The sequence below is a fragment of the Mastigoproctus giganteus genome, chromosome 6 (assembly GCF_048544385.1).
Source record: "Mastigoproctus giganteus isolate SK-2022 chromosome 6, ASM4854438v1, whole genome shotgun sequence".
In the NCBI taxonomy this organism is placed as follows: Eukaryota; Metazoa; Arthropoda; class Arachnida; order Uropygi; family Thelyphonidae; genus Mastigoproctus; species Mastigoproctus giganteus.
The window spans coordinates 110,359,881-110,376,290 of record NC_143580.1 but is presented as its reverse complement, the minus strand read 5'-3'; the positions used below and the strand labels follow the sequence as shown (position 1 = coordinate 110,376,290).

The 16,410-nt window shown below is 40.2% G+C and overlaps 1 protein-coding gene across 2 annotated transcripts in view; it reads right to left on the bottom strand.

Annotated features, from left to right (window-relative positions):
* The window catches only part of LOC150084506 (transcription activator GLI3-like), a 215,630-nt gene that overhangs the window by 9,694 nt on the left and 189,526 nt on the right, over window positions 1-16,410 (bottom strand). For both annotated transcript variants that reach the window (XM_090376100.1, XM_090376102.1), the window contains exon 14: window positions 7,817-7,924. In XM_090376100.1, the coding sequence (XP_090232226.1) occupies window positions 7,817-7,924 (108 nt within the window). The remainder of the gene's footprint in view (window positions 1-7,816; window positions 7,925-16,410) is intronic.

Sequence of the window (16,410 nt, the reverse complement as noted above, 5' to 3'; positions counted from 1 at the left end):
AAACGAACGTACAGTTCGTTTAAGGAAATGTGTCGAAAATTCCGGGACAACTAGAGAACATGTGGAATTTTAAAATGTAGTTTAAAATGAACCGATTTTAATTGGCTAAAACATAAAGAAGTTACGATGATTTAAAAATGGGGTGTGACTTATCAGACACCCTGTAGTGCTCAATTAAACAACTAACAGATAAATGATATTCATTTCTAAAACTAAGGTACTCTGACGATATCCAATGGATATTTTAAAATGGTGTCACACATATCGAAGGATCTTCAGTTTCATCCAAAAAAAAAAAAAGTAAGGTGTCCTATGTGGAGGGAAGCAAGAACAACTTCTTCTCAAAGGTTCTGCGCAGACTAATAAAATAAAAAATAAATAAATTTTCTGTTTATACTCCGGGACGACCAAACGGTCAGAGGAGTTCGCATGATAGATTGAATACAAGAAACAGCACCGTATTCAGCAGTCACGGGCTTGAACCCCGGTCACTCAAGGCACGTGTAATTAGGTACCCGCGCGCCTGACCACTAGGTTTAATAAAGTTTGATTACAGGCTTAATTCAATAAAGTTTGATTACAGGCTTAATCTAATACAGCTTGTTTGTAATCTGTCCCTACCATGATTATTACCATTGGGGTGGCATCAAATGAACATTCATCAAATGAAGCAAGAACAACTTTCTCTCAAAGGTTCTGCGCAGACTAATAAAGTTTGATTACAGGCTTAATCTAATACAGCTTGTTGATAATCTGTCCCTGCCATGATTATTACCATTGGTGTGGCATCAAATGAACATTCAGAAAGATAATGTAACATCTGCCGCATCCGGGACAGGATAGTTTGTGGGTACCATATATCTTGGATAATCATGCGAATTAATGTGGTCCAAGGCCCATTATATAGCACAGAACTCTGTTGTATGTGCTGCAGTCTTAAGGAATCAAGGCTATCTGTGAAAATGGTAGCAGATCCCATTGCTCGTGGGCTTAAACCAAAATATTGATGTGCCACTTCATAAAAAGACCTGCTTTTTTTCGTTTTCTCTTTGTTAGAGTTGCTTGTGTAATTTTTCATTTGAATTTCAAGCAGATAGTGCGTTCAGAACGGATCAGCATGAAGTGATTAAATTTTTAACCCTTGAAAGGTCGGGATTCCAGTCCCCTCAGACTGGAGGAATTTTTAAACGTCTCATTTTCCTGGTCTGTAGTTAGCCGATCTCAGGCGAGGGAGTACGATTCTCCAGCTGTGTTATTTCGGATTTTGCAGCCCGCACAACATGCAAATCGGCCAGAGAACTTATTTGCACATACATAATACACAATGGTACAATGTGGCCTAAGTTGATAATAGGCCTAAAAACAAACAAAACAGAAATCTTAACTGCTGAATGAAAAATCCACAAGAAATAGTCAAATTTCTAACTCCTGTGAATCTTACCAATGATCACCAGTTTGAAACTAACAAAATAAATAAATGCTGATCAACTTTTTTGATTACTTGGCACAGGTTATCAAAAATACTCACTAACCATTGACTTTGCCAAATCTGTGATTATAGTTTTCTCCCCCAAGAAGCAAGATGCGCAGATGTAGCCGTCCCCCCCTCAGTAGCATTGCCATTTATCAAATCACTACGCACACAGATCTTGGAATAATATTTGATCCAAAACGTTCACGCCTAGCTGCAGTTCATTCACCGAAGATTCAATCAGCTAATATGGATAACAAAGCAACGTTTACTTCATATCAGAGATCTGGAGAAGTTACTGAAATATATTTTCAGGATAATCTACCCTGCAGTGTTATATACATCTGATATCTGGGCTTTCTAACTGCCATTTAAACTTAATGATCCTTTGCTGCTGCCATTCTAACTTAATGATCCTTTGCAGATGAGCAGTGGCTTCTGAAATGGTTGTACTTCAGATACCAGTTTTCCCTTCAGGTCAGCTCCCCAGAGTTGGCACATAACTTCAGTACACAGCCTTAGCGCTAAACTTTGCATGAAAACGCTCTGCACGGCAATAAAAATGTTTATGAATATATCAACGCGCCAAACGTCTGGGAATTATATTACTGGAGGATTTCCCCACCCTCGGGGAGTATGAAGCCACAGTACCTTAGGCAAAACCTGAATTGAATTGATTCCATATTGCAGACATTTCCTCTATACTCAAATACTTCCGCGAGTTTCCATGGTATTGTACTACCTCGAATAAATAACACTTCACCAGTGGAGAAGACTATTGTTATTTATTCTCGGCGGATACTACCACCCAGACAGCACCGTTTTGAAATATGGTATGGGATAAAGTTCTCGGTTATCCTCATACTATCCCTATTAGACTTAGAAAAGAGATAAAGATGTAGGAAGGTGATAGTAGGAGAGGTAGAGGAAGGAAATGCCGTAGAAGGAAGAAAGGGACAGTTGCTCCTTCAACTCACACTCAAAGCTCATATATTCCTCGAATAGGCAACGCTTCCCCAGTAGAGAAGACTGTTGTTACCTATTCGAGGAAACCCAGCTCCTTCGACTCACACACAAAACTCATATATTCCTCGAATAGGCAACGCTTCCTCAGTAGAGAAGATTGTTGTTACCTATTCGAGGAAACTCAAGCCATCAGCCCCCCTCCCCCCAGACGGCACCGTTTCTAAGCTTGTTGGCTTCTCTTCGGTGGGTGGGTGGGCAGGTACCCTTGTGTACCGGTAACCCCCCCAGACGGCACCGTTTCTAAGCTTGTTGGCTTCTCTTCGGTGGGTGGGCAGGTACCCTTGTGTGGCAGTAATGACAATCCAGTTATGAAGTATAAGTTCACAATATGAGAGATGCCTGATGGTGTGTAGTGATTATAGACTATAAAGTATTTAAAGGCAAAGGCCTCAATGCTGCGAGATAGAATGACTAACATGTAGGTTAGTGCAAATGCATCATTTTAACATAGCTATCTACTAAAACGATGCCAATTAATTAATTAATTCAACTACTTTGGTAAATAGCTATGTTAAAATGATGCATTTGCACTAACCTACATGATAATACGTGCTCCATTCACATCTGTGGTTTTTTGCTGATTGCAGCTAGTTGTTAGACTGATCGATGTCACATCCCTATTTCGGGGCAAGTCGAAGAAACTGATCCGACTTGACCTTGACGGGCATGCTCCGCAGTCATTTAACTGATTGCCGTGCCTGATGACATGCCGCAGTTTGCCACTATTATTTAATTTAATTTTTTATAGTACATATATGTGAATACTACTTTTCATGTATACCAGATATCCCTGTATTCCTTACTTTGTTGGGGTAATTTATATTAATTTTTATTTCCTTGTGTCATAGATAAATTTGTAGAAGGCCATAACTGTCATGTCGCAAAATTGTACAGCTGTGATGGAATACTGTACGGTTCAGTATGTAATGGGACATTGCACAGTAATGGGATGGTGTATAGTTTAGTATAATAAAGAGTCCTAAATTCATAACAGAATGTTGGTTGGTGAACCAACCAACATTCTGTTATGAATGTTGTCTGGTTCACAGACAACGGTCTGTGAACCAGAATCTAAGCATTCCAGTATGCAGTACATGCATGCTTAGTCTCAAAGTATGAAAGAATGTCGATCCCAGATTTCTGCAGGAAAAAGTTACGGTGACTTTTTCATTCTATCGCTGGTTTTTTTTTTTTTTTTTTTTCTGAAGTACTTTTTAGAGACTCGATGGCAAAAGTTTCTCGGAAAGTTGCATTCAGATTCCGAACCGAGGTGGTTCGGAATCTGAATGCAACTTTCAACATGATCCATCATAACGCATTTCCACATCGATTCAGGCCTTGCTTCGAAAGATGCGCAGGAAGGCGATTGTTGTAGCAGGGATTTAGGAGAATCAGTGACTTTAAGATTTAGTGACTAACGCCATATTGCTCCATGTATAATGTCTGTAAATTGCGTGTGTTCTGAGGTTGATTTTTTGAAAAAGGCCCATAAAAATTTCTCCCGTTATGGACGGGACTCGAACTCGGGCCTTTTCCCACCCGGCGTGGGGAAGACGCGCTTCTACCAACTGTTCTACCCACGAGGGCACATAAGCAGGCACTCAAACACTTTCAGATTTGTCGTCCAGTGAAACCAAAAAAACTTTAAAAGTACCTAGCTGCAGTTAGGACGCTTAAGTCAAAACAGCTGATATAACTTTTTGAAGGTGGAATATATAAATGTTAATGACAGCAGATTTTTTTAAATTTTTTGAAACTAACATTTTTTTAAAAACTTTAAATGTACTTTAACTGAAAACTCGGGAAGATATTTTGGCAGATATCTTTTAAGTGGCTTTCGGTGCTAAAATGAAAACGCGCAAGAGCGAGAAAAAGACGCCATTATTATTGACCAAGATCCAAGAATGCAACTACAAATTAGCAATTCAATTTTAATCTTATTATCAAGGGCTCGGGATATCAGATGTAAGCCATATTTTTGTTTTATTTTTGCCCCACTCAGTGACGTACCTAAACTTGATGCCTCCGGTAGAACTCGTATCACAAACCGAAAAGCAAACAGAAAGCAAACAGAATTATACAGAATTTCCGAGTTATATGGGACTACGAACGGCAGAGAGAGAGAGTGTTCAAAAGATAACTGTACTTAGTTTTCTAACTTTAATATTACATCTGTCCTGTAAGCAAAGTAGAATATATTTTCTGGAACCTTTTTGGGCACCTCCTGCTGTTACCAAATATGGGAAAGCAAGCGTGAATGTTTTATTATGGGTGACTTTAATTGCCCCAGACAGATTGGTATAAGTGGGAAGGTAACTCACGATGGGGAAAAACTTTTTGAAATAAACTAGATTGTTATTATTTGTACGAGCATGTGAGAGAAAGTACTATGGGGCGAGAATATTCTTGACATCATCATCATTACTAACGAATCAGATGAAATCGCAGGGCTTATAGTATAGGAACCATTATCAGGAAGTGGTCATGTTGGAAGTCAGTTGGAAGGTGAAAAAAGATAATAGTAATAATCATAGTAATGGCATTAGCCATATGGTTCAAGGCAGCCACAGAATTTTGCTGCACTGGCAAAAAAAAAAAAAAAAAAACAAGTAGATAAGAAATTACAAATTAAATGTTACTCTCCTCACACTGGTAACTATCCATTGACCTTTGAATTTATTACCATTAGCATAGGCATATGATGCAAGAAAGCAAGCTTATGCAGCATCAGCCAAAAAAAAAAAAAAAACACTCCCATTTCACCCCTCCGTTCGTTCGAAATACCTGTCCAGCTGAGCCTTAAATATATGTAGGCTATCAACTTCCACAACAAGGGATGGAAGTCGGTTCCACCAACCAACTATCCGCTGGCTAATGGCAAATTTCCGCACATCTATACTACATCTGTCTTTCCTCAATTTGAATTTATGCCCTCTCAGGTGATTATTCTGAGCAAGAGGAAGAATCCCATCAGCATTGAGCGTGCTCAAGCCATTCAAGGCTTTATACAACTCAATCAGATCACCTCGCAGGTGCCTAGTCTCCAGACACTGTAATTTGCAAAACTTAAGCCTTTCTTCGTAAGAGCAACCCTTTGTTCCATTCACTAAATTTGTTGGCCTTCTCTGTACTCGTTGCAACAGCTCTACATCCTTCTTAAAATGAGGCCTCCAGACCTGTATACAGTACTCAAGGTGTGGCCCGACCATTGCCTTATACAAGGGGATAATCACCTCTTTATCCCTGCTAGAAAAATTCTTCTATATCATTGACAAGACACTATGAGCTACTCTTGCAGCCCGTCTGCACTGATCAGAAAACTTCATATCTGCCTGCACAATTACTCCCAGGTCCTTTTCATTCTCTACCACTGTCAGTGTAGTACCACAGAGTTGATACGTTGCTCTGGGGTTACTGTTTCCCATATGTAGTACTTTACATTTGTCAATGTTAAACTTCATTTTCCACCTCTCAGCCCATCTGCTCAACCTTTCCAGATCCTGTTACAGCAGCATACTGTCAGTAGTGTCCTTAACAATCCTTCCAACCTTTGTATCATCTGCAAACTTGGACATTAAGCTTGATATACCATCATCAATATCATTTATAAATACAGAAAACAAAATGGACTCAACACTGAACCCTGAGGGACTCCACTAATAAAATTAGTCCACGATGAGCAGTGTCCATTGATTACCACTCTTTGGCTTCCTCCCCTCAACCATCCCTTTATCCATAGCAGCAATTTGCCTCCAATGCCACACTGCTCCAATTTGTGCAGCAGTCTTCCATGTGCAACAGTATCAAAAGCCTTTCTAAGATCCAAATATATAATATCAAAGTTATTCCCTCCATCCAGTTCTTTTGTGACTGCATCACAGTATCCAATCAAATTAGTCAGGCAAGACTTTCCCTTAACAAAACCATGCTGTGTCCGATCTATAACTGAAGTCTTGTCTAGATGATCCTGCAGTGCCTCTTTAACCAGTGCCTCCATTAATTTTCCTGGAACAGAAATTAAACTCACAGGTGTATAATTACTTGTGTCAGCCTTTGATCCTCCTTTGTGAATTGGGGTTACATTTGCACATCTCCAGTCTATGGGTACCTCCCTTGAGTCCAAAGAAGCTCTCATAATTATGGCTAAGGGTTTGCTTACTTCCTTTGCTGCCTTCTTTAATATAACTGGATAGATCCCATCCACCTGGGGTGCCTTTTTTCATGTTTATCATCAACAATTTCTCCTGCACTTTCCTCTCAGTCTGTCAGCCTCAAAAACCTGAGAGGGCAACTTGTTCCAGGAATCAACGACTCGCTGGCTAAAAGAAAACTTCCTACAATCTCATCTAAACCTCAACCCCTGTAATTTAAATTTATGACCCCTATGTCTGGAATTGTTTATAACAGTGAGAACTCTACCTTCATTCATTTTACTAATCTCTCTCAGAGCCTTATAAACCTCAATCAGGTCACCTCTAAGGTGACTTGTTTCCAATCTCTGTAGTGCACATAATCAGAGTCTTTCCTCCATCTGTCGTCCTGCTGATCTCACCATTCGGGTTTCCCATCTTTGGCCCTTTCAAGAAGCTCATGTCTTTTTTCAGATGTGATCTCCATACACATTATTCCAAATGTGGTCTTACAATTGCCTTACACAGTGGGATTATGACCTTCCTATCTCTACAGGACAACGTTCGATAAATCATCGATAAAACACTTTGTGCTTTCCTGGCTGGCTGTTTACACTGTTCAGAAACTTCATATCTGCTCGTATTGTAACTTACAGATCAATTTCCTTCTCCTCCACTGTTTTTAATTCAATCCCACCAAGTGCATAATTTATTTGTGAACCATCTTTGAAGTCTGTTCAAGTCATCTTGAAGGGCACTGATCATTAATGATTCTACCAATCTTTACGTCATCTGTAAATTTTGATATCACGCCTTCTATTCGATCGTCGATTTCATTTATGAAACTGAGAAACAACGAGAACCGATCCTTGAGAGACCGCACTCCTGACGTTATACCAATTTGAAGAATATCTACCTTGCCTTCTGCTCTGCAGCCACGCTGAGGAGGGAAGCATATAATTTGTAATATTTATCTACTTGTTTTTTTTCCAGTGCAGTGAAGCCTGTGGCTTCCTTGCACTATATGGCGAATATTATTACTAAATGTATTACTAATTGTAATATTCTAAACGTTGCTTTATTCTGAATTACAATAAGAAGTTAATTTACCCGTTTATTATCGTAGAACCAAAATACCGGGGTGTTGCTTATTTGAAGAAGATTCCACAATATCCAGAATAAGCCATACCTTGTTCACGAGGAAAAGAGAGGTCAATATACGTCTTCGCGTTTCCACCTCCTCTTAAATCTGTAACGCAAGGGACTTCCCCGGAGTTTCCTTCTAGTCTACGTATACCTGTAAAATAAATTATAGTGAGTGAAATAAGCAAACAGTGATCTCGAAATGAAAATAAACAATGAATATCATATATTCTGAATACATTTACAAGATAGACCATAGCCTGGATCTCATGGTATGATACCTTTGGCCAAACCAAGGGGGGGGGGGAAACAAAAACCTTTCTGCTTAAGCTATTATGATTCCATTTTCAAGCGGAGGCGGGGGAGTTCCACTTATGTTACACTGGTGATTCCTCCTTAAAATAGGCAAACTAGTTTTTGAACACAATCATTACACGACAATTCCGTCGTGTAATGATTGCAAGTTGTATGATTAGCAATGGAGTGAATGCTGCAAAGACATCATAAAATCGTACAATTTTCACAAGTGAGGACCAAAGAAAATCAGCATCATGCAAATGGGAGTTGTTGTTAGAGTAGGGTTTTAGGAGCATCAGTGACTAACGCCATATTGCTTCGTATATATTGCCTGTAATTTGCGCGTGTTTTGTGGCCGACTTTCTGTTTGCTGGACGGAAAAACCGATGCTACCCTCGCTGGGACCGACTAACGCAGCCACGTTATGAAAAAAGCCCATAAAAATTTCTCACGTCATCGACGGGATTCGAACTCAGATCTTTTCCACCGGGTGTCGGAAGGACAGCGATCCTACCAACTGTAGCAACCGCGAGGGCCGTTGGATACGAAATTTTCTGAGCAATGCAGCCAGGCTACCAGGATTGCTCACAGGGTTTTGTCCTTAATACAGCAGAATTTTTCTAGCAGGGATAATCATGTGATCATCTAATTGTAAAAAACAACGGTCAGGTCACATCTTGAGTACTTCATACAGGTCTGGAGGCCTCGTTTTAGAACGACTACAGAGAAGGGCAACCAGATTGTTGAGGGGAATGAAAGGGTGCTCTTACCAAGATAGGTTCCGCAAATTGCAGCGTCTGGAGACTGGAAAAAAAATTTATATAGGCAGATTATATAGGCACTTGCATGGAGGTGCTCTGATTGAGGTGTTTAAGGCTTTGAACGGATTGAGCAAGCTCAATGCTGATGAGATTCTTCCTCTTGCTCAGACTACACATATAAGAGGGAACGTTGTTACTGTAGTTGTTGTAGTAGGATTTTAGGAACACTCGTGACTAAGGCTACATTGCTCCTCTATATTGGCTGTAAATTTCATGTGTTCTGAGGTCGATTTTCTGTTTTCTGGAGGAAAATGGTCAGGCTACACCCTGAGTACTGTATACATGTCTGGAGGCCTCATTTTAAGAAGGATGTAGAGCTGCTGGAACCAGTACAGAGAAGGGCAACAAGATTAGTGAATGGAACAAAGGGTTGCTGTTACGAAGAAAGGCTTAAGATTTGCAAATTACAGTGTCTGGTAACTAGGCACCTGCGAGGTGATCTGACTGGGGTGTATAAGGCCTTGAATGGTTTGAGCAAGCTCAATGCTGATGGGATTCTGCCTACTTGGTCAAGACATCAAAGGCGAATATTGTTGGGATAGCAGAGACATGGTGTCACCCAGATATAAGGAATGCAAAACTGGAATTCGGTGAGTACAATATGTACAGAAAGGATAGACAGGATAGGAAGGGAGGAGGTGTTATGCTGTTAAATAAGAAAAACATAAAATCGAAAGAAGTGCATCCAGTTGATATAGATGAACAGTGCACTGTTGAGTCAGTTTGGTGTGACATAAGCATTGCGAGAACAAAAATAAGAGTAGGAGTGTGTTATAGGCCTAATGACTCGAATGAGTACAATGAACAATTGTACAGAGAAATAGTGGGCTAGTAAATCAGAATGTCTTATAATGGGGGATTTTAACTTCCCAGATATTGGCTGGAACTTGCGGATTGGTCACTCACACACTAGTCAGACTTTTGTGGATTTATTGGATGATTGTTTTCTGCAGCAGCATGTTCGAGAGGCAACCAGAGAAAGTAATACTCTTGATCTGGTTATCAACAGTGATCATTCGAGTATTAAGAATTTGCAGATAAAGGAACCGCTAGGTGGCAGTGATCACAGTGTACTGATGTGGGATTTACTTAAAGATTTAATTACCATCAAGGGTAAAGGAAAGGGTTTTTGCTTCCGTAAAGGTGAGTACAGTGGTCTCAGACAGTTTTTAAATTGTGTTCAGTGGGACCAACTGATGATGTTACCAACAGCAAATTCTAAGTGGGAAGCATTCAAGGAATTAATAGTGGAAGCTACTAAACGTTTCATACCTATTAAGAAATATTGTTCAAGGTTTAGGCCTAAATGGTTATCAAATGACCTAATGAGACTTAAGAGAGAAGAAAAATGCATGAGATGCATATAAATTATCAAGCAACTCAGAAGCATATGGCAGATATAAGCTAGTCTGTAATCAGGTCACAAAGGAGGTTAGGCGGGCGAAGGCAGATTACGAGAAATCTTTGGCAAAAGATGCTAAGAAAAACAGCAGGGATTTCTTTATAAACTCTAAACGGAAGGGAATGAATCTGATTAGTCCACTTGATATCGATGGTTCGACTGTTGATGATCCTGCTCAGATAGCAAACAAACTGAATGAGTATTTTGCATCTACATTCACACGTAAGGAATTATTATGGTTTGAAAATGGCAGAAGGTTATCAAATTGTAGCAGGGTACTTAATGATTTTGTATAACTGAGAGCAAAGTGGAGGAGAAATTATTGAAGCTAAACATAAGAAAAGCACCTGGGGTGGATGGGATCTATCCAGTTATATTAAAGGAGGCGGCAAAGCAACTAAGCAAACCCTTAGCCATAATTCGTGTCATCTTTCGATCCCCCCTCACAAAGGGGGATCGAAGGGTGACACGAGTAATTACAGACCAGTTAGTTTAACTTCTGTTCCGGGTAAAATAATGGAATCACTGGTTAAAGATGCATTGTAGAAGTAACCCGAGAGAAAAGTACTGTACCAACTGTGTGGTACTACACTTAAGGTGGTAGAAAATGAAAAAGACCTGGGAGTAATTGTGCAGTCAGATATGAAGTTTTCTGAGCAATGCAGACAGGCTGCCTGGGCAGGTCATGGGGTTTTGTCAATGATATATAGTAATTTTGCTAGCAGGGAAAAGGAGGTGATTGTCCCTCTGTATAAGACAATGGTCAGGCCACGCTTTGAGTACTGCGTACAGGTCTGGAGGCCTCATTTTAGGAAGGATGTAGATTTGCTTGAGCGTGTACAGAGAAGGGCAACAAGATTGGTGAGGGGAATGAAGGGATCCTCTTACCAAGAGAGGCTTAAGTTCTGCAAATTGCAGTGGCTGAAGACTAGGCACTTGCGCGGTGATCTGATTGAGGTGTATAAGGCCTTGAATGGGTTGAGCACGCTGAATTCTGATGGGAACCTTCCACTTGTTCAGATTACGAACCTAAGGGGGCATAAATTCAAATTAAGAAAAGACAGATGTAGAATAGATGTGCGGAAATTGGCCTTTAGCCAGCGGGTGGTTAATTGCTGGAACAAACTTCCATCTGTCGTTGTGGAAGTTGATAAGTTGAATGTTTTAAGGAGGAACTGGACAGGAATTTGGAGGGAATGGTGTGATTTTTTTTTTTTTTTTTTTTTTTGGCTGATGCTGCATAAGCTCATACACTTGATTTCTTGCATCACATGCCACTACTACTACTTGCCCAGATTAACCGTCTGAGGGGACAAATTCGAATTGAGGAAAGACAGATGTAGGATAGATGTGCGGACGTTTGTCTTGAGCCAGCGGGTTGTTGGTTGGTGGAACAAACTTCCATCTGTTGTTGTGGTAGTTGAAAGCTTAAATAAATTCTATGAAGAACAAGACAAATTACTGTACGGGTTGAATAGGTGAAACTGGAGGGTTTTATTTCTTTTTTTTTAGGCTGATGTCGTATAAGCTTGCTTTCTAGTATCACTTGCCACTACTAATACTAAGTTGCTTTAGTATATCTGACATAACATCCATTTAGGTCTAACCTTGAACAGTATCTCTTAATTATTATAGAATACCTAATAGCTTCTAAGATTACGTCCCTGAGTGCTTCCCATTTAGAATTTTGCTGTTGGTAAGTAACTTTAGAGGGGAACAGGTATCCTGTGTGTTATCAGACACTCAGCCTAAAACACTGATGGATCCAATATCTCTCTATTACAGAAGATTTAGAAGTCCGGTTGGCCTGCCTCCCTAAAATCCACTCATGCACACCTTCTCGATGGTAAGCCCTGTTACGTCACTTAGGTGGCAACGAACGTGTAGAGTGGTTCTCTTCAAGACGCCTGGTCAGCGTGAAGAGGAAAAGACCAAACCCTCCAGCAATGAGAGCACAACAATACAAATGGCCCTCAGTCCCCAGCAGCTTTCACTCTCCCTCTTACGGCAGCGAGAGGATCAGAGTGGAAGCAGAGGGTGCTAAGAATCTCTGGGTACGACCAGGCTGCCATGCACGGAAACTGAACTTGGCCTGTTTTAACGTAAGAACACTCATCGGTGAAGACAAGATATTAGAGCTGGAAAAGGAATTACAAAATGTGAATTGGAATATCATCGGTTTGGCTGAAACAAGAAGAAATGAATCACTTATAAGTTTATCAAGTAGAAATCTGCTGTACACCAATGGAAACAGTGAAAGGAGTGAAGGTGGAGTTGAGTTTCTGGTCCATAAAGATTTTAAAAACAACATTTTGGAATTCAAAAGTACATCACCAAGGGTGTCAAGACTAATATTCAAGATTTCTAAGAGGTACAAGCTAAAGATTATAATGATTTATGCACCAACATCGAGCCATGATGATGTGTGTGTGTGTGGTATGGGTGTTTAATGGCGCACAAGCTGCTGTGGCTATATTGCGCCTATTCATAGGTATGTTGAAAAGATAAAATAAATAATTAATGTGAAGACGGTTCAATCTCATTTCATGCCAGAAACTAATCAGAGTCGCTTATACATTCCTATTTGTTTCAAATAACAGAAAAGTTCATTAATATTGGCATTTTCACCAATGATATCATTTAATATTATCCGTTCACGGAAATTAGCCAGAGAATGAAATATTGAAGTTCGATGTTGTTGATAATGTGGGCAGTCAATCAAAATATGTTTGACTGTTAGCTGCTCAGAGCATTGTGAACAAAGAGGAGGATCATCGCCTGTGAGTAGGTGGAGGTGAGTCAGATGAGTATGTCCTATTCTAATCCGCGCGAGTACCACTTCTTCTCGCCGAACTGTCTGAATGCATGAGTGCCAAAATTTTGGGTCCTGTTTTATCTGGAACAGTTTGTTATTTGCTTGTTTATGCCATAGCTCTGTCCATTGTGCATGAAATGCTGTTTGAATTATAATATTATAATCAGAAACTGGAATAAAGGCAGAGGTTAAGTCTACTGTTGATGGATTTTTAGCCGAAATATCAGCCAACTCGTTCCCTTTGATGCCTGAATGTGCTGGAATCCAGCAAAAGTTCACTCGTTGCTGGCGTTCTTCGATTTTCAACAGCAAATACTTGATTTGATTTAGTATATGGTGATCCTTATGAGAGAAATTCTGCATTGCTCTAATTGAGCTCAGAGAGTCAGTGTAAATTAAGTATTTTGCAGATGGGTAAAGACTCAAATTTTCTAGAGCTAATTGAATTGCATATAATTCCGCTGAAAAGCTGCTGTATTCAGGTGGAAGAGAGGCTGATATGATAGCAGAGGGAAACACTGCTGCTGCTCCAACAGTTGAATGAGATTTGGAACCATCAGTATATATCGGTAAGAAGTCAAAACAGTTTTGAATATGGCTAGCATGAAGTTGTTGCACATTCAGAGTTGGTAGATGATTCTTTCCCCATTGGAGAAAATAATTATCACAGGCTGGTTGAGGAAATGGGGTCCAGGTGGGCAAGAATAATTCTTTCTGTGCTGCCTACTCTGTAGAGGAACATTCCAATTTTGTGCTATTTCAAGGAGCCGTAGGCCTGCTGGGCGTATTTTATTTGGTTTATTTCTATAGAGATTGTGAAATGGTGGATTAAAGAGATATGGTTGGATGGGGTGCGGAGAACAGTTTCGTATTCTGACTGCATATTTAAGTAGTAACATTTTTCTGCGGAGGTAAAGAGGGGGCTCATGGGCTTCAATATATAGACTATAGGTTGGTGATGTCCTATAAGCACCAAGAGCAATCCTCAGTGCATTGTGTTGTACAGGATCCAGCCAGCGTAATACACTCTTTCGAGCAGAATCATAAACTGGGGCACCGTAATCTAACCGAGATCTAATCAGTGCTCTATATAAGAGCAGCAAAGTTGTACGATCTGCTCCCCAAGACTGGGCAGATGGAGCTCTAAGCATGTTGAGCTTTTTCAGACAGGTAGTACGTATTACTCTAATGTGCTCAAGGAAATTTAACTTGCTGTCTAATATTAATCCCAAGAATCTAATATTGTTGGTAATCGGGATGCTGGAATTTGATATCCGGAGTTCAGGATCTGTATGTAATTTGCGTTGGTTACAAAAGTGGATAGCAACTGTTTTCTGATGGGAAAGCCGATATCCATTGAACTCAGCCCATTTTTGAATTTTATTGAGGGATATTTGCAATTGGCGTTCAATAGATCTCATGTTCTGAGAGTGGCAAGAAATGGAGAGATCGTCAGCATAAAGATAGGCTTCTACAGTATTTGGAAGTTCTTTGGAAATGGAATCAATTCTAATGGCAAATAGGGTTGCGCTCAAAACCGATCCCTGTGGTACTCCTTCTTCCTGCAAGAATGTAGAAGAAAGGGAGTTTTGGTATCGAACCTGGAAAGAGCGGATCTGGAGGAAGTTCCTAATGAATATAGGCAGGTTGCCTCGTAGACCAAGATTATGTAGGTCACTGAGAATGCCATATCGCCAGGTAGTATCGAATGCCTTTTCTATATCAATAGAGACCATGACAAGGTGTTCATTTTTCACAAAGGCATTGCGAATTTCAGATTCGGCCTTGATCATCAGATCTAGAGAGGACCTATTTTTGCGAAAGCCATGTTGACAATTACTCAATAGTTGTTCAGTTTCCATGATCCAGCTGAGTCGACTGTGGATCATTTTTTCAAGAATTTTACCAAGGCAACTTGACAGAGAGATTGGCCTGTAACTATTAGGACTGGAAGGATCTTTTCCAGGTTTCAAAAAGGGCAAAACTGTAGCATGGTGCCAAGATGTTGGATAAATATTTTCCAGGAAGATCCGGTTAAAGAAAACTAGCAGCATTTGTAAGTTTTGCTCATCGAGATGCTGCAGCATGACATAATATATGCCATCTGGCCCAGCTGCACTGTTTCTCGTTGTTTTTATGGCTTGTAAAAGTTCACAATATTCAAGGGGCTGATTATACGGAAGTGATAGCGAGGTTGTAAAGTTAATGGGCCTCTGTTCAGTGGAGGTCTTAATTTTTTGGAATTTCGGAGTGTAATTTGATACGGCAGAGACTTCGGCAAAGGTTTTACCCAAGGCATTCGCTATATCTAGAGGACCAGATAGTTCTTCTCCATTGTATGAAAGAATTGGGGAAGGGATGATTGGAAACTTCCCAGAAAGCTGTCTAATTTTCTTCCATATTAATCTGGAGTCGGTATTTCTGTTGATAGTACATGCAAACCGAGTCCAAGAACCTTTCTTGGCTTGCCTGTGAATGAACCGCGCTTTTGCCCTTAGCTTCTTGTAGCTAATTAAATTAGCTGTTGTCGGAAATAGACGGAATAAGTTGAATGCTTTATTTTTTTCCTTCTTTGCTTTCGTGCACTCTTCGTTCCACCAGTAGTTGAAGTGCCGTCGAGTTGGGGGGTTTGATAATGGAATTGAGTATTTTGCTGCAACTAAAAGACTGGATGTGATATAATCGGTTACTTTATCTATAGGTTGTAGCTGAATAGTTTCTTTGTCCAGAATGATTGCTGATTGAAATTTGGCCCATTTGGCTTTAGAAAATTTCCATTTTCTGCAGGGTTGGTCTAATGGTAGTTGTGTAGTGAGCAGGTTACAGACAATTGGAAAATGGTCACTTCCCAATGGATCATCCATAGCGGACCACTGAATGACTGGAAACAGTATCGGAGAACAAATCGAGAGGTCAATTGCAGAGGTCTGTCCAGTAGGTAACTGTATATGGGTGTGTGTACCAGTATTAAGAATGGTAAGGTTTTGTTTATCTAGTAGAGTTTCAATCAGTCGGCCCTGTCTATCTAATTTAGAGGATCCCCATAAAGGGTGGTGGCCATTAAAATCCCCTAGCAAGCAGACTGGTGAGGGTAGCTGTACTAAAAGTTCTTCAATATCTTTGAAAGAGTAGGTATTGTTTGGTGGGAGATAGACTGAGACTAGCGTAAATGCAATCTCAGCAATCAGACGCACAGCAACGGCTTCAATTTTGGTTTGAAGAATGATTTGACTAGCAGGGATCTTTGAGTTAATCAAAATAGCTACACCACCACGAGCAGAGTCAGATGTATTCCGATCTCTTCG